General features: G+C 41.3%; 1 protein-coding gene across 5 annotated transcripts in view; it reads left to right on the top strand.

Annotated features, from left to right (window-relative positions):
* Positions 1-24978, top strand: part of LOC140187285 (protein sidekick-2-like) — a 971472-nt gene that overhangs the window by 532361 nt on the left and 414133 nt on the right. For all 5 annotated transcript variants that reach the window (XM_072242443.1, XM_072242442.1, XM_072242441.1 and 2 more), the window contains exon 3: positions 15432-15538. In XM_072242443.1, the coding sequence (XP_072098544.1) occupies positions 15432-15538 (107 nt within the window). The remainder of the gene's footprint in view (positions 1-15431; positions 15539-24978) is intronic.

Below are 24978 nucleotides of genomic sequence, written 5' to 3'. Positions count from 1 at the left end.
ATTGGCCACACATGGTTCTATTTGAACATTTAAAAATTTGCAGGTCTGTTGTACAGCTTGCTGGGATTCTCTCAGCAGTGCTGGTGTGATTGATTTCTTTCTGGTGTCCTCTAAGGAAATGGATTGACCATCAGCTTCATATGGTCTGTCTGTTATCAATCTGACTGCAGCATTCCATTCCACAATGGAACATTCCATTGTGATTTTCTCTTGTGAGATATTTGAACCTTTCTGTTGACATCCATATTAGCCTTTATACACCTCATTCACCTCTCCTGGATCCTGTCTGGGTGTATATGGCTAGTCAATAGTAAGTACTTGCACCTTGGCATCCACTCAAACTGTCTCGCGTTTCCCTTGCAACAACAACCTTGTACTTAGACATCAGCAAGACCAAAGAAGGGGAAGTTGTGGGAACACACACCAGTCCTCATTGGAAAGGGTGAGAAATTTCAAGTTCCTGAGTGTTAACATCTCAGAGAATTTATCCTGGACCCAACTTATTGATGCAATCATGAAGAAGGCACACCAGCAGCTCAACCTCATTAGGAGTTTGAGGAGATTTAGTACGGCACCAATCACTCTAGCAAATCCGTAGAGATGCATGTCAGTGATAATAAACCTGATTCCGATATCTTGTCTGAAACTGTCTTCTTTGGCTCTACTTTCACTCCTCTTCTTGCCTCTGCATTTGGCTCATCACACTTTCTCTCATGTTAATAGGCATCTTGGGCAGGAAGTAGACGAATGGGGATGAAGCTCTGCTTGTCAAAAGAGTTTGCAATTCTGTTGTAAATGAATGGAAATTCATTCATTCACGCAATCACTCATTCATTCATCCTTTGTATCAGGCAGACAGCCTTTAAATCCATTGTCATAGCAGAGGCAGATTAATACAGAGAATCAATTTTAAAATTTTAAAGAAATGCGTTTGTTTATAATGATAAATGATTATTTATTTTGCTAGTGACTTATTTTCAGGCAATTAATATTCTATATTATGGAGCCAATGAGATTCTTGGAAGAGAAATAATTAATAATTTAATGGTTATAAATTCATAGTAATGGAACTAATGCCTGCTGCTTGTACATAATTGAATCATCTTGATATTATCAAGACATTAAAATAATTAAAGAAGTTGTGCAGTTGAGTTATAATACAGATACTGTACTGATTGTTGTCACAGACCTCTCTGAGAATCTTGCAATTCTTTCTCACCTGTTTCTAATACAAGAATCACCAACATTCAGAGTAAGCTCTGGCTCCACTCCACTTAACGCAGAAAGGAATTTGGGATCCTGAGTTTAAAAGAATGTGCTATTGTTGAAGAAACATAAATACACCTCAGTGCTCTAGAACCATAGAACCATAGAAACTACAGCACAGAAACAGGCCTTTTGGCCCTTCTTGGCTGTGCCGAACCATTTTCTGCCTAGTCCCACTGACCTGCACACGGACCATATCCCTCCATACACCTCCCATCCATGTATCGGTCCAATTTATTCTTAAATGTTAAAAAAGAACCCGCATTTACCACCTCGTCTGGCAGTTCATTCCATACTCCCACCACTCTCTGTGTGAAGAAGCCCCCCCCTAATGTTCCCTTTAAACTTTTCCCCCCTCACCCTTAACCCATGTCCTCTGGTTTTTTTCTCATTAATACCATCAATACTATATTCTCCCATCCTATTTGACCTACCAAAATGAACCACCTCACACTTATCTGGGTTGAACTCCATCTGCCACTTCTCAGCCCAGTTTTGCATATCAATGTCCCGCTATAACCTCTGACAGTCCTCCACACTATCCACAACACCCCCAACCTTTGTGTCATCAGTAAATTTACTAACCCATCCTTCCACTTCCTCATCCAGGTCACTTATAAAAATCACAAAGAGTAAGGGTCCCAGAACAGATCCCTGAGGCACACCACTGGTCACCGACCTCCATGCAGAATATAACCCGTCTACAACCACTCTTCTGCCTTCTGTGGGCAAGCCAATTCTGGATCCACAAAGCAAGGTCCCCTTGGATCCCATGCCTACAGTGACAAGAAGAATGATTCTCAAAGTACAAGTTTTCAAGATTTTTCTTTTGAGAATAACGTGAGCTAAGCTGGCATTTAATTTACTTTGTCAGTTTGTTAGGTTAGTCTTGTGAAGGATCATGGAATTAGAGTAAAGGCAATCTCTGGGTTTACATGTGGATTCTTTTCTCGAGAACTGCCTGGAATATTTGTTGATTATAGCTACTTATATCATATCTTTCTATAGACTTGCTAAAAATTTTTCATTTCATTGGATAATCACCCTGAATCTCCTGTGATTAAAATAATGTTACAAATACTATCATCATGACTGAGGCCTGACATAGTCATTCTGTCAGAACCCTTGAAGCAAGTGGTCATGGTAGAAATGACAGGGCCTTCAGAAAACGAGATTGAGGAGGTGTTTGAGTATAAGAAATCCAAATAACAGGAGCTGGCAGAGTAGAGGTGGAGAGCACGATGCTGTCTTAAAGAGGTGGGGTATAGAGGTTGTGCTGGCTACTCGCTGTGCAGAGCCTACTCTCTCTTTGGCTTTACAGGGGCTGTAAAGAGCCATTAGGACCATCACAGAGGCTGCTGAGCAAGCCTCCAGATGGCTGTGGATCAAGAGGTGTGACCTGTGGACCAAATCTGTTGGAACACGAGCCAGGGCCCAATCAGCCCTAGCTGCGTTGCTTGGGTGAGGATGTCCCTAAGTTACATCACTGACGATGTGTCCCAGTGTATCCCAGGATGTACCTAACCACACTTGTCATTAATGAATATCATGATTTTTTTTGATTATTATTAGCTTCAAAAATGTTCTACAAGTATAGGGAAGAACTTCTGTAAAGTCAGATTTTCCCAATTCCGATGATTATAACCTGAGGAGCTCCTTTACCGTATAAATGCAAAACATACTGCACATCAGCTACTCTTTCACGGTGATACTGTAAACTGGCATCACATATTGCAGTACTGAACAGAAAAGGTCTAAGAGATTGTACTGCTGTACACATAAACAGTGGTTTCCTTAAAAAGGCAAAAACATTAATAATGTTATGCAAATAACTGGCAAATATTTGCTGCTTTAATTTGCTATCTCATCAAAGCAGTGTACTCCTCTTTTCTATGGCCGAGTGTGCTTGCTGAGAGCAGTTATCTGTGTGGACTGTGATACAACTGGTTTAGTCACTAGTTTTGTTTGATACTTAAAGTATTTTTTCCATAAATTGTGCAGGGAATGTGACAAAATTCAATCAATGTCTGTAAAAATGCTGAGCACTCAAAAAGCTTGCATGTTAGTCTTCTATCCAGCAAAGATTAACAATGCAGAGCAATTTCTGAATAACTGCCTCTATAGTTCCCATTCCATTATATGAAAAAAATCACAAATTATGCAAAAATGTATTCTGTAGAAATGACAGATTCAGAGATGGCTGGACGAGAATATGATCCTTAATAAATATTTACTCTATTTCATTTCGCATTTTACTTGGTATATTTTCTGTTATTTTTGAGCCTCTTTTAAATCTACCTGCCAAGGAGGAAATTAATTTGTCCTGGAAGGATTAAAAGTATTCCAAATATGAAATTAAAAGCATCAGGGACACTAACTTCACATGGTCTAATTCCTTTGGCTGAGAGTAAAATTCATCATTTTCATTCATGAATGAGTGCCTTTTCCAACAAGCATATCACATAATCTGAATTGCCACACAGGAACACACGGAGGCAGTCAGGGGAATGCAGTGGATGTGGGTGTTCTGCTTCAATAAATTCAGGAAAATCTGCTCTTGTTACGGTGAACTTTTAAGTAGGATATTGAGTCAAAATTGTTGGAATCAACCCTTAGAACTGAAATATCCAGCTGTATAAAACTGAAATATTTAACATCTAGCTTCTGTAAAATGCTGATTAGTATTCTGTACTTTTTAAAATATGTTTTGATTTTGAGCACCACACTGCACTAGATACTCAGTTAGGATCAGCCATATACTGTACACTAACATTGATTGAAATGCAGCTCTACACATCTGAAAGTTTACTGTAGTCTTTAAACATCCACAATTGCCTGTTAAATATTTGGAAGACATATTGTAAGTTCTTTATCCTTTTGACTTCACCCCCCTCTGAAGTTAAATCAAATGCTTGCAATCTTGATGTTGTATTTCACTACATATTGACTCTATCAGCAGCAAACAAAGTATTGCCCAAAATCATCCCAATCTCAGCTCATCTGGTTAGTCCTGAAACTTTTAGCCATGCCATTATCACCTCAGTGCTTGAATGCGCCACTTTCTGTACAGTGAAACTTCTTCAAAACTTGTCTTTCCATTTTAAAGTTCGAAGTTCAAAGTAAATCTATTATCACTGTATACTCACTGTATATAACCCTGAGATTTATCTTCTTGTGAGCACACTCAATAAATCTATAGAATAATAACCATAACAAAATCGATGAAAGACCACCCAACTTGGGCATTCAATCAGAGTGCAGAAGACAATGAACTCTGCATCAGACCAAGCTGCTGTCAGCTATCACTGTATCCCTTCTGACCTGCATTAGTTCCTTGATTAGCAGGGCCTCAGTTTTTCATTATTCATTCTTGTTTTTAATCATCTCCATGGTCTTACTCTACCTTATCCCTTATTACTCCCCGTAACATCACAATCCTCTAAAACTCAGTGCTCCTCCAGTTCTGTGTTCTGTCTTTTACATTTGGCATTCCAGCATTCACTTGTGGTAGTGCTAGAATTCCCTCCAAGCATCTTCACCTTTTACCTTCTGTCTTTTATAAAACACTCCTTAAACTCACCCCTTCATCACTAGTCCTCTTCTCCCTTTCTGTCATAGAGTCGTACAATATAGATACAGGTCCTTCGACCCACAGACTCCATCTGGCACCAACTATAAGGCGCCTATTTACATTAATCCTATTTTATTCCTTTGATTCCAGATTCTACTAGTCACTGGCACATTTGGGCAGTTAATTTACCAATCCTTTTATCTCTGGGTTGTGGGGAGAAACTGCAGAATCATTGAATATCAGGAGTCATACAGCATGGAAATGACCCACCAGGTCTACACAAGTTAGTGGGCATCCATCTGCATTAATCCCATCTTCTAGCACTTGGCCAGTAGCCACAAGATCACTTGCCTGTGAGGCAGGAGCTTTGAGCCACCTACGTGCAGTTTGACATCAAATCTTGTTTGAAGAACTTCTTGCAAGCTGCCTTGAATTTTTTTTTACAAAATTAAATAAATATTCCGATAGGCACATTGCTGTTTTCAATTAAACCTTTCATTCTAATCTTCCTAACCTATCAAATATTGAATGGCCTAGCTAAAGCGGACATGGAGAGGATGTTTAAGTAAATCTAGGACCAGAGGGCGCAGCTTCAGAAAACAAGGTTGTCCCTTTAAAACAGAGATGATGAGGACTTTCTTTAGCTAGAGGGTGGTAAATCTGTGGAATTCATTGCCGCAGGTGACCATGGATGCCAAGTCATTGAGTATGTTTAAAACGGAGGTTGATAAGTTCTTGATTAATAAGAGCGTCAAAGGTTACGGGGTGAAGGCAGAATCATGGGGTTGAGAGGGATAATAAATCAGCCATGATCAAGTGGTAGAGCAGACTTGATAGGCCAAATGACCTAATTTTGCTCTTATGTTTTATAGTTTTATGGTCCTCACAAGCCCTAGTTTCTGAACCAAACCACCACTTGAACACTGAGGATGAGAGAAAATGCCTGGGACCCTATTGAACAATGGGCCCAATACCATTTCCATAACCAAGAGATTTAAGTTTTGATGGAAAAAAAGCAAGAATGATGAAAAAGGGAATAGTTACAATGAGAGTCAAATGTCATTCTTCTTGCCAATTGTAGTGTAGGGTAATGTAATGGGTGACATGTTGACACCCATTGTTCAAAACATAAACTGTTCTACATAATTGACAAACACCATAACTGAATTGTTGTATTCACTTTAAGAGACAGTGTCTGATGTAATAACATTAGTGTAAGGTGACTGCTTTTAGTTTGTTCGTAAAGGAAGTAAAAGGCTGCAGCTTTCGTTAAACACACAAAACAACTCTGGCATGTTTTATTCACAAAATACTAAATTGGAGACCCAGACACTCTCAGACGGTTGCTGAGTTACTCAATGACATGTTGACCAACAGTTGCTGTGAAACTGCTGGAGTTTTGTGAGCAGCACACTACTGCACACTACTGCATGGTTTGCACAGGCAGGGGCCCAGTTCGCGAGGGATCGCCATGGACAATACCGAATTTTACTACATCATAGCATTGCTAAGTAGTTCCACAGCAGCCAGGGTGGAGAAGCTACTAAAAGACCCACCTCCATGTGATAAATATGCCACTCTGAAAGCTCACCTATTACAGATTTTTGGGCTGACTGAGTCTTAATACACTAAACAGATGCTCTCCTTGCCTGGCCTAGGTGACGCTCGGCCTTCAGAACTAATGGACCACATGCTATCTCTCCTGGGCTAACACCAACCTTGTTTTATTTTTGAAGAACTCTTTATGCAACAAATGCCTGATCAAGTTCGCTTAGCCCTCACTAATAACCCATGGAGGACTATTGGGAGCTTGCAAAAATGGCTGATCGTCCAGCAGTGCATCATTCCTCCTCCTTTCCCTGACTTAATAAACCCTGCAGCAAAGCCTCCAGCAGACTCACGCCTGTGGCTCCAAACCAAGCAACACTGGTTGTGTGTTTTTACCATGCACGTTTTGGCACGAATGACAAGAAGTAATGACTGCTGTGCAGCTTCGACGATGCCAGTGCATTGGGATATTGGAGGTCTGTGAACACCACGGGTTTCAGCTGCGAGGGTAATCTATTGTTAATCATGTACACCCTTTCAGGGCAATGCTTCATGTGTGACGTGGGCACTCAGGTGAATGTGTTACCAGCCCATTGATTATAAGGCAGAGAGTGACAGACCCTTGCTGGGGGCCACCAATAAAAGCAGGATCTGGACTTATTGGACACAACACAACACGTGACGCTCTACTTCAGTGGACAATGCTGCAAATGGAACTTTGTCTTGGCATTAAGTTGCTCAACCTCTGCTTGGCACATATCTCCTGTTAGTAGACCCTAACGTTGGGTTGTTACCCTGAACCCCCAGTAAGTTCCCCATGATGACTCTGTGTAGCACATACACCACCATATTTGAATTCCCTTGCCTGCTGGGCGAATTCCCAAACCTCACCAAGCCCACATGTTCCACTACAATAACAAAGCAATACGTCAAAGGGCACATTTTCACAACTGACTCACTGGTCCATGTCCGTGCATGTAGACTGAACTCGGAAAAGGTGGCTGAGTTTGCTAACATGGAAATGCTTGGCATTGTACACAGGTCAAATACCCCTTGGGCTTCACCCCTCCACATGGTGTTTGCTATCCATGCGGCAATTACCACCACCTTAGTGTTGCCACTAACCCCAAAATTTACCAGGTCACACATATTCAAGACTTTTAGGCACGTTTAGCTGGAAAGAAAACTTTTTCTTAGTGGACTTAGTCAGTGGTTACCATCAGGAGCCTATGTGTGGTGAGGATATTCTCAAAACTGCTGTTATAATCCCATTTGGCCTACTTGAGTTTCTGTGCATGCTGTTTGGGCTGAAAAATGCAGCACAGACTTCCCAGTGACTAATGGACTCTGTGTTAAAAGACTTAGATCTTCCTTTTGTTTACCTGGATGACATGTCTGTCGCCAGTGCATCCAAACTGAACACTTATCTCACCTCTGCATACTTTTCAAGCAGTTAAGCAAACATTGGCTGATTATTAGCCAGTTTGGGTGATCTACTAATGAGTTTCTTGGCCACCGCATCTCTGGAGAAGGTGTGACACCTCTGCTGTCAAGCCGCCACTATTATGGACTTTCCACTGCCCTGCACGACCAAAGCACTGCAAGAGTTTTTGGGTATGGTGAATTTTCATCACCGTTTCACTCTACAATCTGCTGATCTTCTGCTCCTTTGTTGTTCGTCCATCGTCGTCGTTGATGAAGACCTGGGCGCCATTGATGGTGTCGAGACTAGCGCATGATTTGGACTTAAGTGAGGGAGCGTTGCGCAGCATCAGCCTCACTCTCTCTTCCCAATTCCCATCTGGATCCAGTGGCAAGACAGATTCGAGACGGCTGGAGATGGGACTAGGCGCAGTGGATGACCAGGACATCTTCTGTGGCTTGTCATGCTCTACACATTCCACGAGGCTTGCAGAGACTGCCTTCTTGACTGTTGGACCTTCCATTGGTCTCGTCCGCTCAATCCGCCAGAGTCTGTCTTCACATGCTGGGGTAGACAACTCCCTATCTCACTGAGGGTTTGAGACCCGTCGGCTACCCTCACCTGGTTTAGCCGGCTTGTTGAAGCCGTTGCCCGGAGTGTGGCCACTGTCGCATGCAAACAGCTACGGGGAGCCACAGGTGAGAGCTGAGTGCCAGGTGGAGACCAAAGGTGGACTAACCGCCTTGAAAAGGACGTGATGTGTTCCCACACCAGAGGTGCTACCCCTCCCTGACACCGCATACACCCCATGCTCCTGTGTATAGTGCCCTTAAAGGCAGTGCCCCTAATTGTATGCTTGAGTGGTCAGCAGACATGACCAGAACATCTGACGACACCAAATGAGCTCTTTTGAATGGATCCTACTGGCATACCCACTCCCCAATTCCCCAATGCACTGATCCATCACTACTGACACCTCAGACTAATGTGCATGAACAGTTGATTGGAAGCATGCAGCAACAGGCAGCTCCAACCCCTCTCTCCCCCCCTCCCCGAGTTTCTCGGTCTCAAACTGACCGTCTACTGGAGGGTCAGCATTCACAGTGTTCACTGACTTCAAACTCCTCATGGACGCAATTGCCAAAGCATTAGACCCATAGCCTGCACGGCAGCAATGTCACCTGGCCTACATTTCAGAATTTACATCTGACGTACAGCACATCGAAGGGAGAAATAATGCTGTGGCTGATTTCCTCTCGTGGCCCGCTGGTGATGCCATACACATCGTGCTGACTGTGCCGGCATGACAGCTGACCAAGCTACCAACCCAGAGGTCCAGGGTTACGAACACCAGTCACGGGCCTGCAGTTGGCCGAGGTCAAGTTTGGGGATGCAGGAATTTCTCCCCTGTGCGATGTCTCAACCAGTCACCCTCGTCCCACAGAAACTGCAAACTGGATTTCACCAAAACTGGCATTGTGAGTCTATCTGGAGCTTATATGAGCCACCCTGCTCAGGTCCTATGTGTCTTTGTTGAAGTAACAGCAGCTTACTGGCTGCCTAGGGGTGCTGACACACACTTGGTCATGTTGTTATGGCAGTGGAACCATCCAGGTCTTGATGGGCCAATTTAGTACAATCTACAGAAATATATTCCGAGGTGGGGCCTGTGTAGGGTAATATAATGTGTGACAAATGACACATATTGATCATAATAGAAACTGTTCTACATAATTCAAAAACACTGTCATTGAGTTGTTATATTCATTTTAAGAGATAGTGTCTGATGTATTGATGTTAGTGTAAGGTGATTGTTTTTGGCTTGTTCACAATGGAAGTAAAGGTTTGCGGCTTTTGTTAAGCACATAAACGGACTCTCACATGTTTTATTCACAAAATCGTACATTAGCTCTGAAATGTTTCAGCTCATACTGAAAAATGTTTTAACTGGCAAGTCCTACTTAAATGCTAACCACAAATAGTAATTTCAAACCCAGATTGCTCTTTTGTCTCTTCTGAAGTGATTTATTGCCCTGAGTTGGAAATGAAAGTAAGTACATTGGATTCCAGCTAATTGGGCCATCGGTAAATCGGGGGAGCACTTTTTGGGAAAACTCTTAAAGAACAAAAACTAATCGAGAAAATAGACAGGATTCTCTTTGTTTATTTGGGACACGGCTGCTTAATTGGGGCAGGAGACTGTTGCTGAACTGTTTCTAACTAGCATTGGACATGTGCACACGTGTGGTCATTCGACACTACAGGGTGCTTAAAGCAAACAGTTTTCAACTAGCGTCAATTGTGTGCACTTGTATTTCAAGTGAGAAATAAGCAGGAAGACAATTCAGAACAGTTTTGTTCACTGTGGTTTCAAGCATTCAGATATGCAGATGCCAGAAATAGCTAGGAATAAAAGTGAAACTATTTTGCTACTTCAGCAAATTAGGAACTATGAAGAATGTGAAGGTGTTGACAGTTATATTGAATGTTACAATAAAAATGAAGATTTGGAGGATGCAATGATCAATAGCATTGTATGAAGGCAGTCCATTATCTGCACAAGGTGTCTGCGCTGATTTTGTTCATTTATCAAAAGAAAGTGTACACTAAATGAATTCTTCCATCAATAACTATTAGGAACTAATACACAGTTTTGTAGTATTGATGCTGTTCTAATTTGTTCTGTATTTAGATACATAACTTGCTACTCACTTAAGTAATAGTTTGTCTTTCTTATACCTTTTTAACTATTTCCATGAAATTTAGTTAATTGAGGCAGGTACTTAATTGCTGGTCTTGATGTATCCCAATAAACCAGAATCCACTGTATTTGGGAGGGAAGGGGTGAGAGTGGTGATTAGGGAAAAGCAAGTGAATCTGATTGGTGGAAGATACGTTCTATACATTCTGGAGCCGGCCTCTCATATAATTGACCAAAATTAATAAATTAATTTCTTGCAGAAAAGGTCATCTATCTGTAACAGACATTGTAATAAGTATTCTGACAGTCGCGTGCACTTGCGTGGCCATTAAACGCCACTCCGTCCTTGGAGCAATCAGTTTTTAAAGAGCAACAGTTGCATATGTTTGTGTTTAAAAGACGGTGATTTTTGTCACTTATAGTTGGCAAGAGATAAAGTAATAAGACAATTCAGAACTCTTTTGCTCACTGCGGATTCAAACGTTCAGGCTTGGAGATGCCAGAAACAGCCTGAGAGTGAAAATTAAATGATTTCACTGCTTTAACAAGTTAGGAACTATGAAGAATTTGAGGCTATTGGCGATCATCTTGAATGTTACAATTATAATAATGATTAGGAAAATGCAGTCATCATTAGCATTGTATGAAGGCAGGTCACTATCTGTAGCAGGTGTCCACACTGTGTTTGTTCATTGGGTACACCAGATGAAATCCTCTGCCGATTACTATTTGGACACAGTTTTATGGTACTGTAGTACTATTGGTACTGTTCTAATGTGTTCTGTGTTTCATTTAAATACATAATTCAAATTACATATTTAAATGGCATAGTGGTTAACATAATGCTTTACAGTACAGGACACCCAGGTTCAATTCCTGCCGCTGCCTGTAAGGAGTTTGTACATTCTGCCCATGACCGCATGGGTTTCCTCCGGGTGCTTCAGTTTCCTCCCACAGTCCAAAGACATACCAGTTGGTATGTTCATTGGTCATAGCAAATTGCAAACTGTCCCATGATAGGCTAGGATTAAATTGGGGGATTACTGGGCAGTCAGCTAGAAGAGCCAGAAAGGCCTATTCCACACTGTATCTCAATAAAATAAAATAAAATAAAATAAATTTGTTACTCAGTTTGAGATTTTTATATATTTTTAACTATTTCCATGAAACTTTGGCTAATTAAATAAGTAGTGCAAAAAGAGATCAAAAATAGTGAGGTGTTCATGGTTTTATTGTCTGTTCAGAAATCTGACAGCTAAGGAGAATAAACTATATCTAAACCATTGAATATATGTTTTCAGGCTCCTGTACCTCCTCTTCAATTGTAGCAATAAGAAGAGAGCATGTCCTGGCTGGTGGGAGTCCTTAATGATAGATTCCATCTTTCTGAAACATCGTCTTTCGGAGATGCCCTCTATAGTGGAGAGTCTAGTGCTCATGATAGAGCTGGCTGTGTTTACAACCCTCTGCTTGAGTGCTGATAAAACTAGTTTGACAGTTAAAGCAAGAAAAAATCTGCACACAAACACACACAAAATAATTATATGCATTGAAACATTTAAAACTAATTCAGTAAAAAAATAAACTCCATTTACCTCTCTCTGGTAGCTGGTTCCACCCTTTTATTATAGATCACTGAAGTTCCTGCAGGGTAAAGCTGGTGCAGAATAAGTGAGCAGACTGCCTAGCCGATAGAAGTCCTTGCTGCCTTGATTGACTCCAGAGGAGTTCACCAGCACAGCACTCAGGCAGCCAGCAGTACCACAGGCAGTGGGCAGACATGCTGCTCTGACTGACACTGGAATCCAAGACCCCTGGGAGAAGCACAAATGACACCCACCTTTAGTGCTGCAAAGGGAAGATACGACCTGGCAATTTTTTAGTAAAATCCTATCTGTGGATTTAAAAATAAATGAAATAATAGTCCAGCATCACACTTCTTTTCCAAACTGATTCATGGGCATATTAATTGGATAATGTTCTGTTACCCATTTACCTTCATGAACATATTGATGCAGCTATAAAGAAGGCAAGACAACAGCTGTAGTTCATTCGGAGTTTGAGGTTATTTGTTTTGTCAACTAAAATACTCGTAAACTTCTACAAATGTACCATGGAGAGTATTCTGACTGGCTGCATCACTGTCTGATACGGTGGGGGGGGGGGCTGCTGCACAAGGACAAAGTAAGTTGCAGAAACTTGTAAAATTAGTCAGCTCTATTATGGGTACTAGATTCCGTGGTATCCAAGACATCTTCAAGGAGTGGTGCTTTAGGAAGGTGGCATAAATCATTAAGGACCCCCACCACCCTGGACATGCCCTCTTCACACTGTTACCATCAGAAAGGAGGTACCGAAGCCTGAAGGCACACACTCAACAATTCAGGAACAGCTTCTTCCCCTCTACCATGGGATTTCTGAATGGACATTGAACCAAAGAACACTAACACAGTACTTTATTTGTTTCTGTTTATTTTTTGCACTACTTTATTTTAACTTAACTATTTAACAGAAATACATATATACGCACTGTAATTCAGTTTTTTCTATATATTTATTTATCATGTATTTCATTGTACTGCTGCCATAAAGATAACGAATTTCATTAAACCTGATTCTGATTCTGAAAGAAATTGTTGCTAATGCTAACAGAAATGTGTCTTCATACAGAATTAAAGCTGCACATCTCTCAAGACATGCTGTTATGTAGAATAAAAATAGAAATCAGCATTTGACCAGTTTGTATTTATTAATATTATTTTTGCATAGAAACACCAAATAAATTTATTACAGCTCTCAGAACACAATTTTTTTCCTCCATGCTTTCTGTAAATAAACAATAGGGTGATATTTAATCCATTCCGAACAACTCCAGTTCTGTTCTGCAGGTAATCAGATTGTTTTGAAGAGTGTTTAGTGCTCCTAACTAAACTAATTAGTTATTATTGATAACATCCAGTACTGTGATGAAAACACGTCTTTTATTGAAGTGCTGTCAGTTAGCCTTTGTGATGGTCAGTCAACAGGCTGCTGAATTTCAGGGATGTGAGGAAACCAATAATGTGATGAGTAAGTGATTCTAGTCTTGATGAAGGGTTTTGGCCCAAAACATCAACTTTTTATTTCTCTCCATAGATGCTTCCTGACCTGCTGGGTTCCTCCAGCATTTTGTGTGTGTTATTCTAGTATAGAGGTCGCAGTATGTTCTATTTGGTGGTGATGGTGTACGTAAGAAGTAGAATCAGATGTTGGTCACTTGGCTCATACTTACTGCACCAAACGATAGGATTCTGTCTGACCTCAGTGCCACTTTCCTCTACTTACCCCATAATGATCTAAATCCAATAATCCATTGATCACTTTCTTGAATGTACTCAGGAAAACTGAGTACAGAATTACAAATACTTAGTACCATTTTGATGAAGAGCTTATTTTACATCCCAGTACTGAAAGTCAGCTCTATCTGAGGACTGTAATGCATGGTCCTAGATATCCTAGGCAGAGGGCATATCATTGTTTTGTTGCCTGGTTAGTAGCTGTGAGCAAGTAAATCAAATTAACACATGGAGAATTAGTCATATATAAAGGTATAGTTTAAACTGCCAAAAACTAGAGGTACATCTTGGTCCCATTTCCATTGTTACTGTCAAGCCAGTTGAGAATCATAAGTTCATCTATCCACCATGCTGCTCTGTAGTTAGAAATAATCTAGAATTGTATAACACCTGGTAAAACTCGTAGTGTCACACAAGAGCTCGTGACAAGCTTATTTTCACATAAAATGAGGACTGTCGTGGTGGTTGCCTTAATTCATGTAAAAGCTGGCTTCTTTGACTTCACTGACAAAGTCTTATGACCTTATTTCATTTGTCTGCTGTTCCCCTTATTTTTTAAATGATATGAATTTTTCTTTCATGAGAATCAGACATGCTATGTAATAAAGGTAAATATTTAAATATTGCCTTTCGCATTGTTTTAGAACATCCCAAGGTACATGGCAGCCAATGAATAATTCGAGGCATAGTCACTTCTATAATGTTAGATATATCATAGCCAGCTTGTGCAGAATTTAACCCCCACAGGAATATGGTGATAATGATCAAAGAAGTTGCTTGTTAGTAATGCTGAGTGAGGACCAGGACACCAGAGTTGCTCTTCTAGTTCTCATCCAAATAGTGTCATTCAGCCTTTGACCTCTGACAGAGGGAGCAGATGTTGGAACAGCTCATCTTAAAGGTGATTCTGACAATGGTGCCACACTCCTTCAAGGCTGCACTGGAAATGCAGCTTGGATTGTGGGTGTCCTAGTGTTGGAGCCTGAACTTGAGACTACTACCTGCCTCAGTTAGTGCTTCCATTGGGCCACTGCTGACTGATGGGAGTAACCCTGATCCTTCTCGTCACAGCTTACCTTGTACGTTGAAAGTGAGCAAAATATTTGATCATGTTTAAGTTGTATTGAGTTTTAGTAATACCAGAGTTTGGTATTTTGAACTGAGCCCTTCTGAAACCAATCTTTCACCAGAGCATCTGGCTCTCCTTCCTCAGGCCATTCTGAGCTATTTAAACAATGTAATAAATTAACGATCAGTTTTAATGAAATCTAATTTTTAAAGGATGGCTTGTTCAAGGAAGCTTAAAGAATATCAGCTTATTCATTGTGAGATTCCTCACTTGGTGCTGGTTTAGGTTTCCAGCTGGTAAGCGGGGTGAGTCAGATAGACGTTACAAAGGCATAAAACTGGGCAGCTTGCCATGATTTGATCAAATCATTAGAAGGATGAGAATGCTGCATGTCAGCATCAATTCAGTAGCTGTGCGAATGCAGATTACAGCACTTAGAAATATAAAAAAATAGTGTAGGTGCAAAAACACCAACTTGTACATCATCTCAAACCAAGTCAATTCGTTCTTTCTTTTAGGTACCTGATTCCGTCACTGGATCGGACCCATGCCGGGTTTTACCGCTGCATCGTGAGAAATCGTGTGGGAGCGCTGATGCAAAGGAAGACAGAAGTGCAGGTGGCATGTAAGTTGGCTTAGCAGGATGGATGAGACTGACGTGACAGGGGAATGGCATCTGCTGTATGGTCCTTACTTGGTGATGTGACATCAACAGATGAAATGTCCAATCAGCACATAGAAAAACATTTTCTCCATCTTCACCCTGCTAGTCACTGCCAATGGATGGAGCTTTGGGAATGAGAAAAGTGACAGCTGGTGAGTGCGAGAACCTGAGGGAAACTAAATCCTTGAAGAAAATTTTACAAACATCCACTTTGCTGATGTTCGCGGAGGTCTAAGTTGAAATAAAGTAATTAAGCAGAGTATAAAAAAAGTGATGACTCTTTGGGGAATTATTTTATATTCACAGTTAAGGCTGCAACACATCAACTTTTTTTTTAACTGCTCATCAAATAGTTATATTTAGAATAGTACTGCCCTGAATTTGATTTTCAACACATATGGCTTCCTTTCTTGCGCTGAAGAAACCTTGAGGGAATTTCTGGTCCCAAAACCCTTCACTCGGCAGTAACCCAAAATTAAAATTGGGTTGTTGGAAGTACAGTTAATATATATGCAAAGTATTTGAAATGTTCCAAAGCATTTATGGAACTCAGTTGAGTCATGTTACAAACAGTGTTGATGTCTATTTCTCATTGTGAATTCTCTTGCTGTTTGCAGAAGCAATATTTAGCAATGCAATGGAAATATCAGCACAATTTGTAAACAGTGCATGTATTTAATATTCTCAGTCTCAGTTTGTAACGGTTCAGTGTCATCTAATCTGTTTTGCAGTGACATTTTGTGATACAAGTCCATTTAGTTTCAAATTTATGCCGGTAACACATTCCACTTGTATCCAGTCCAAAGCTGTATGGAAACTAAATGGGTAGAGCTTTCTAGAAGTGAAAAGCTCCAAAATGATTTCCAGGGTGTAGCCACTGTCTAAATCTTTTCCAATGAAATACCTCTGGAAAAGGGAACATCTGTCCTTTGTATTTATGTCATCCCAACCATCCCCAGAGGCGGCATGGGAGCATGTCACTTTTCTCATTCGTAAATCTCCATCCACTGGCAGTGAATAGCAGTGTTATCACAACGCTTTACAGTACCAGCAATCCTGGTTCAATTCCCGCCACTATCTGTCAGGACTTTGTACATTTCTCCAGGTGTTTCAGCTTCCTCCCACAATCCAAAGATGTACCAGTTGGTAGGTTATTTGGTTATTGTAAATTTTCCCGTGATTAGGCCAGGGTTAAATTGGGGGTAGCTGGGTGGCTTGGCTTGAAGGACCAATTCCATACTGTAACTCAATAAATAAATTATTAATAAAAATAGTAACTTAAAATGTTTTGAAATCGTTTTCAATATGCATATCTCAGTATCTTCCATTCAAATCATTAGAGATATATTTATGTAAAGAAACCTCTCCACCTGGTGCCTTCACCAACTTTCACATTCTCATAAACTTAATGGTAGGACTTTGTTTGTAGAATTATCCAAACGACTTTCTATTGCTTCAGTATTCAGCAGCATGAAAAATGGACAATGTGTATAATAAAATGGGTTTGAATTCTAGTATTAAAAATCAATGCAAATGTGTAAAAGATAAAAAGAAACAAGAATTTCTTGCCTTTTTGTAATGACATATTTTTGAAGTGAGCACATTGTTCTAATTTAAGAAGCGTGGCAGCCAGTTTGTGCACAGCAAGTCCCCACAGCCACCTCATTTAGAGGTGAGAGTACTACCGAGGCACAGAGGACATGTATACTATTAATATCTAACATACAGTACTTTCTTCAAATGAACAGATGCATCTTTCAAGCTAATTATCTGTAGTGTAAGACATAATTGGAAGCTTCTCTTTCTTCTGGTTGCTTCAATGCTAATAATTTGACAGTAACATAATTTTAAAGCATCCATTTAGTCTTGAGAGACCATGGATCTGCGCCTGGAAAGTCTTCACTCTCCAGGGCACAGGCCTGGGCAAAACAGTAACATAATGGACTTTTTATATATATACACTCCAGAAATTCTCAACATAAGTTGTGAAATGAGGACATGGAGACTGTTGCAAGAATTTAGCAGGCATGAGAGAGTAGAAGACTTGTGAAGAAAGAAACAGTCACCACAAGAAATCCTTTCACTCTGCTGTGCTTCTTTTCCCACACCTCTATTTAGCCAGCAGATTTTTATTCATGGGCAACACAGCAGGGTTATCTGAGATAGATTCTATACATTTATAAGCCTTGATAGAAGATAAAAGCCTAAAATTTGGATGATTTAGTGCTCAGTTTTCTGAGCAAGTCAGACAGAAATCAATGTAAACTTGTGGAAGTCACCCCAGCAATCATCTCCCGGTTAAGTCACACCCATCATGAAATTGCAACAGCCACTAATGTCCGATTAACATACCTAAAAATGTACTGGTATTGGATATGCACTTAATGAGATCACTGTTCACACAATGCCTATTTTCTCCCTTACCAACATGCATTGGAGCTTAAAAATTGATTGTCATGGAACTGTTTCATCGCTTCTATTGCAATGCATTACTTCAATGCTTATATCGTTCTTTAAAGAAATTTTTATTGATATCAGTAGTCTAAACTGCAGCTTTGAAACTCAGGCACCTTGCAAAATCTATAGTGTGTGCTAAAGCTAATAATAAGCATTTCCCCAACATTTGGCAGGTGAGGTGTGCTTTCAATGTATGCCTCTGTATTGACACCACTGGTGCACACCTTTGACTGCCTTTCTGGGCAAGAGGTAGCAGGATCTGCAGCAATGACAGCAGCTGCCACACCATTATCACTTTTCTCTGCACAGTGATAGACGTGACTTTCAATAAATGAGGGCACATTTGGACTGTATAGTTTGTTCAGAAGTCAAGTACAAACACCAAAAATCATGATATTTGAGTCTAACCTTTAATGTACTACAGCCACGCCCATTTCCCAATCCTGTATGTGAGATTTGATTTTCCAGTGATATACTCCCACTTTGGCTGTACGTCTGGCAACTTCATTTTGATGTCAGTCCAGATGGATGTTCTTGAGAAGTTTCTGCATTGACTGCACCAACTACAGACTGCTTCCCAAGACCATCTGGGAGAGAGAGCAGTCCAGGATAGCCAACTGTAGAACATTGTTGAATATCAGCTCCTAAACCTATCTTGATGATAGTGCAAGGTACCACAGGTATTCAGACTACTCCACCACAGTTTCAATCTCCAAATTCTGAGCTAACGAAACCAACACGCCAACCCTCTGTTGCCTTCACCCTCCTTCAGATACAGCTTTCTGCACAATCTGAGCAAGACTTTGCTCATGATGCAGAAGAATGTCAACGTGGAGTCTCTAAACTTGCAATATTTCAGTTCTTGTGGCATTTTGATCTATTCAGATATGGCACCTCTCTGTTTATGAAGGAAAGCAATCTGCTCATGTGGAGAAGTACAAACCATTCATTGAGAGCAGCAATCTGATCACAAATGTAAAGCGTGCTACTCAGTGAGGGCTGTGATTGGCTCATCAAGCCACTCCCGATGGCATATTTCTGTTCCTGAAGAACACCAACCTTTTCTGGTGTGGCAGAAACATGCCTTCAAGGTAAATCTAGTTGAGGATACAAGAGACTGCAGATGTTGGAATCTGGATCAGCAATCAGTTGGAGGAACTGCATAGAGTCACAGGAAAGCACAGCACAGAAACAGGCCCTTTAGCTCATTTAATCTGTGGCAAAACATTCAAACTGCCTAGTCCCATCGACCTGCACCATGAAAATAGCCTTCCATACCCCTAGCATTCATGTACCTATCCAAACTTCTCTTAAACGTTGAATTTGAGCTTCATACACCACTTGTGCTGGAGGCTCATTCCACACTCTAACAACCCTCTAAGTGAAGAAATTTCCCCTCATGTTCTCCTTCAACATTTCACTTTTCACCCTTCACCCGTGACCTCAAGATGTAGTCCCTTCCACCTCAGTGGAAAAAGCCTGCTTGCATTTACCCTATGTGTACCCTTCGGAATTTTGTATACCTGTGTCAAATCTCTCAACCTTCTATGTTAAGGAATGAAGTCCTAACCTATTCAATCTTTCCTTATAACTCAGGTTCTCTAGTCCCAGCAACATCCTTGCAAATTTTCTCTGCACTCTTTCAACCTTATTTACATCTTTCCTGTAAATAGCTGACCGGAACTGCAGACAATACTCCAAATTAGGTCTTACCAATATCTTAAACTACTTTACAACACATCTCATCTCCTGTACTCAATACTTTGATTTATGGAGGATAATGTACCAAAAGCTTTCTTTATGACCCTATCTACCTGTGATGCCACTTTCAATGAACTATGGACTTGTATTCCCAGATCCTTTTGTTCTACCATATCCTTCAATCCCCTACTGTTCACTGTGTAAGACCTAGCCTAGTTGGTCCTACTGAAGTGCAACACCTCGCACTTGACTACACTTAAATTCTATCGGACGTTTTGCAGCCCATTACTCCGGCTGATTCAGATCCCATTGCTCCGGCTGATTCAAATCCCATTGCAAGGTCTGATAGTCTTTCCTACTGTCCACTACACCCCCAATCTTGGTGTCCTCTGCAATTTGCTGATGCAGTTAACCACATTATCATATGGATCATTGATATAGATGCCAAACAGCAATGGACCCAGCACCAATCTCCATGGTACTACACTGACCACATGCTTCCTGGTCAGAGACGCAGCCATTTACTATAACTCTGGTTTCTCCTGCAAAGCCAATGTCTAATCCAATCTTGAATGCCAAGCGACTGAACCTTCCTGACCAGCTTCCCATGCGGGACCTTGTCAAACGCTTTGCTTAGGTCCATGTAGGCAACATCCACAGCCTTGCTTTCATCAACTTTCATCTATTTATCACCCTCTTAACAGTCTCCACCTTCACCCTTCCATCCCCAAGCCTGGTTCCACCTGCTTTCTTTTTTTGGTCTATCTCCATCTATTGTCCACCTGCTGTATCTCTGTCTCGCAACTTCACCTGATTTGTCCATGATCCTTCACCTCTTCTTGGTCCACCCATCACCCACAGGTGTCTGTCTCCCAACTCTCCCTCTCATCTTTAAACTTTCCTCTTCAACCTTAGTCCTGTTGCAGCATCAGATTCAAAACATATGCAGTTCCTTGTGCCCTCAGATGCTGCTCAGCCCATTGAATTCCTCCAGGAGACTGTTTTGTTCTGACTGGGCCAGATTAGAAGCAGAACAACTCGGCTGGTCTCTGTTACCTGAAATTGTGGATGCTGTGCAATGGGATTGTTTTTAATTCCCAGCAAAGAAGTACATGTTACCTCTCGAGATGAGGCCACGTCTTTTACCTCTGCATAACCTTCTGGGAGGGCTGGGAAGCATACTCCTGCACACTCTTTGCTATTTCTTGCATTGAGTACAGTAACCACATTGCAATCAGATCACCCATGTCATGCTGGTATCCCAACCATGGTCCTCACCTGGGGCCTCTGGAGAGGTAAAGTTGCTCAGAACCTTCACCAGGAGCACCTGACACAGAAGACATCCTTCCTGACCTCTGACTCCTGTCTTAGCACTTCAGTTCTTATAAATCTTAACACTCTCTCCCTCTTTCCTGCAAATGAGCTTTATTGTGTGTTACTGCTTCTCTCTATTGGGGAGAGCACGTCAAAGGATTGGGGCCCTTCCCTTGAGCAACGGTTCCAAGCTGAGTTGAATTCACTGGAAACCCCACTGTCGTGCATGTTTCTGGGAATGAAACTTTACTCCTCTAAAGTTTTCTCAAGCTGAATAAATGTGTTAAACCATCATCCACAGAGTTCTAGAGAGATACAGTACGGAACAAGGCCTTGACCCACTGAAACCACACGGACCATCAACCACCCAGTTCCACATGACCCACATGAATCCAGTATTCTTATTCTCCATACATCCTCATCAGCTGTTCCCAGATTCTACCACTCGGCTACACCTTGGCAGCAACTGACATTCCAACCTGAATGTCTTTAGGATCTGGGAGGAAATCCATGCAGTCAAAGGAGAATATGTAAACTCCACTCTACCAGCAACTGAGGTCAGGATTGAACCCAGAGCTCTAGTGCTGTGAAGCAGTGTCTCTACTGTCTCTGCCTCAATGCTTTCTTTTGGAGCACAGAACTCCAGTCTCCTACCTCAGTTTTATCTACTGCTTCCTCAGTGTATCTAAATGTGCTGTAATACTCTATCATACTTTTATTGCAAAATGATCAAAGTGGATCAGAATAGTAGTCCACTGTGAGCAGTAAACATAAGCTTAAATGTATAGCCACATTGGATGGTACAACTAAAACTAACACTCTAAAACTTGGACTACCAAGAGACAGTACAGATGTTTACAGCCTGCATGTTGGAGTGGGGAGAAGGGAAATCAGGGACATTACGCTCCTGCTTAATTACCCAAGTAATAAGAACCTAATCAGGCAGCAGCATTAATGAATAACGATAATGTGAAAATCACAGAAGATTTTGTACATTGTTTTAATTAGCTTAATTAACCACAGTCTATTTGACTAAAGTAGAATTGAGCACATTTACATCAAACTTCAGAATCATAAGAAGACCATTGAAGACATTATATCAATTATTATCATTTAGCACATTGTATTTGTGTATTACACCATGGACTTTTTAGAAAGGTCCACGCATATAAATATTGCACTGGTATCACACTTGCTGAAATTTATTGTTGCTCCTCTGTCCATCTATCAAATGGCCTTGGCCTCAAACATGGAGAAGGGTCATAAAGTCTACAACATGGAAACTGGCCTTTTAGTCCAACCAGCCCTTATTCGCCAAGATGTCCATCTAAGCTGGTTCCATTTGCCTAGGTTTTGCCCATATCCTGCTAAATCTTTCCTATCCGTGCACCTGTGCAATTACCTTGTAAAATTTGCATCGACCTCAACCACTTTCTCTGGCAGCTCATTCCATGCTCACCACTGTCTGAGTGAAAAAGTTGCCCCTCAGATTCTTAATAAAAGTCTCTCTTCTCTCACCTTAAACTTGTGCCCTCCAGTTCTTGACCCTGTGAAAAAGATTGTGCATTCACCCTATCTCTGCCCTCATGATTTTATACACTTCTGTAAGTTTCCTACACTTCTGTTATTGTAAACACACCTCATTCTCCTATGCTCTAACAAATAAAGCCTACCCTGCTCAATGTCGCCCTGTAATTCAGTCTGTTGAGTCCCAGTCAACATCCTCGTAAATCTTCTCTCTGCTCTTTTCAGCTTAGTGGCATCCTTCCTGTAGCAGGGTGACCAGATCTGAACAGAATAATTCCAATGTGGCCTCACCAACATCTTGTGCAACAGAACATAGCTTCCCAATTTCTATGCTCAATGCCCTGAGATTAGAAGTTTGGATATTAGCGCAATGCTTTACAGTGGGAGTGAAGAGGGTTCAATTCCCTCCACTGTCTGAAAGGAGCTTGTACATTCTTCCCGCGATCACTTGGGCTTCCTTCCGCATTCCAAGGATGTATGGGTTAGTAAGCTGGGGCCATGCTACATTGGTACTGGAGCACAGCAACTCTTGAATCTACGGACTGTGTTGGTTATTGATGCAAACGATGCATTCCACTATATGTTTTGATGTTTCAATGTACTTGACAAATGAAGCTAATCTTTATCTGATGAAGGACAGTGTGCTAAAACCACCTTCGCCACCCTGTCAACCTGTGTCACTGCTTTGAGGGGGCTGTGTCCCTTTTATTTCTAGGTTCCTCCGGGCCATAATACTCTCCTGGAGCCTACCATTCACTTGGCGAGTCATACACTGAATTTTCTTCCTCACACCTAAATTGAATAAAACTTAATAGAAACATAGAAACATAGAAAACCTACAGCACAATACAGGCCTTTCGGCCCACAAAGCTGTGCCGAACAGGCCCTTACCTTAAAAATTACTGAGGGTTACCCATAGCCCTCTATTTTTCTAAGCTCCATGTGCCTATCCAGGAGTCTCTTAAAAGACCCTATTGTATCCACTTCCACCACTGTCACCAACCGCCCGTTCCACACACTCACCACTCTCTGCGTTAAAAAAAACTTACCCTTGACATCTCCTCTGTACCTACTTCCAAGCACCTTAAAACTGTGCCCTCTCATGCTAGCCATTTCAGCCCTAGGAAAAGGCCTCCGACTATCCACACGATCAATGCCTCTCATCATCTTATACACCTCCATCTGGTCACATCTCATCCTCTGTCGCTCCAAGGAAAAAAGGCGGAGTTCACTCAACCTGTTCTCATAACGCATGCTCCCCAATCCAGGCAACGTCCTTGTAAATCTCCTCTGCACCCTTTCTATGGTTTCCACATCCTTTCTATAATGAGGTGACCAGAACTGAGAGCAGTACTCCAAGTGTGGTCTGACCAAGGTCCTATATAGCTGCAACATTACCTCTCGGCTCTTAATCTCGGTCCCATGAATGATGAAGGCCATTGCACCGTATGCTTTCTTAACCACAGAGTCAACCTGCGCAGTAGCTTTGAGTGTCCTATGGACTCGGACCCCAAGGTCCCTCTGATCCTCCACACTGCCAAGAGTCTTACCATTAATACTATATTCTACCATCATATTTGACCTACCAGAATGAACCTCCCCACACTTATCTGGGTTGAACTCCACCTGCCACTTGTCAGCCCAGTTTTGCATCCTATCAGTGTCCAGCTGTAACCTCTGACAGCCCTCCACACTATCCACAGCAGCCCCAACCCTTGTGTCATCACCAAATTTACTAATCCATCCCTCCAAATTGTCATTCAATTAAATTGTCATTCCTTAGCCTATTTATCCAACTGATCAAGATCCCACTGTATTTCTTAATGACCATCTTCGCTGTCTAATGAGACCTCCTTTAGTGGTATTTATACATCCCAACCTTATCTTGGCTGCTGTCAGAGAGCCCAAGAAAACCATTTTCTTCCAGGTAGGGCTTCTTGCCTCTCATTTTGACAGTGGCTGCTCCCCCAACCTCACAGTTCTTTTTTACAAATGTAGTACTGATATTTAAATGACTTTGATTTGGGAAATGATATTTCACTGTACTTGCCGTATTTAGTTGGTTATCTGTCAAACATTCACTTACCTCTGTATGCATACAGTATATCCATCTTGGTAGTGGTTAGTGACTATTGTTCTGCATTTCCTGCAATATTAATTGAAAGGGTGAAAACCGAATGCATCGTTCAGACATGAAATAGTTTCTCTAACTCACCTTGGTTTAAATGCCTTTTTTATACTTTCCCATTTGAAACAGCGGGTATCTTTACCATCATTAATGTTTTAAAATTCTGCTGGCAGGCATTTGGATTTTCTGTGAAAATAGTCTTTGATTCAACCCTTCTCTAGGTCAGTCAGGTCACTTTTCCCAGGACCACTTTTGTATCAGGCCGATCACTTGA

The sequence above is a fragment of the Mobula birostris genome, chromosome 24, assembly GCF_030028105.1.
Source record: "Mobula birostris isolate sMobBir1 chromosome 24, sMobBir1.hap1, whole genome shotgun sequence".
In the NCBI taxonomy this organism is placed as follows: domain Eukaryota; kingdom Metazoa; phylum Chordata; class Chondrichthyes; order Myliobatiformes; family Myliobatidae; genus Mobula; species Mobula birostris.
The sequence above is the reverse complement of the archived record's forward strand: the minus strand, read 5'-3'. Positions and strand labels throughout refer to the sequence as shown.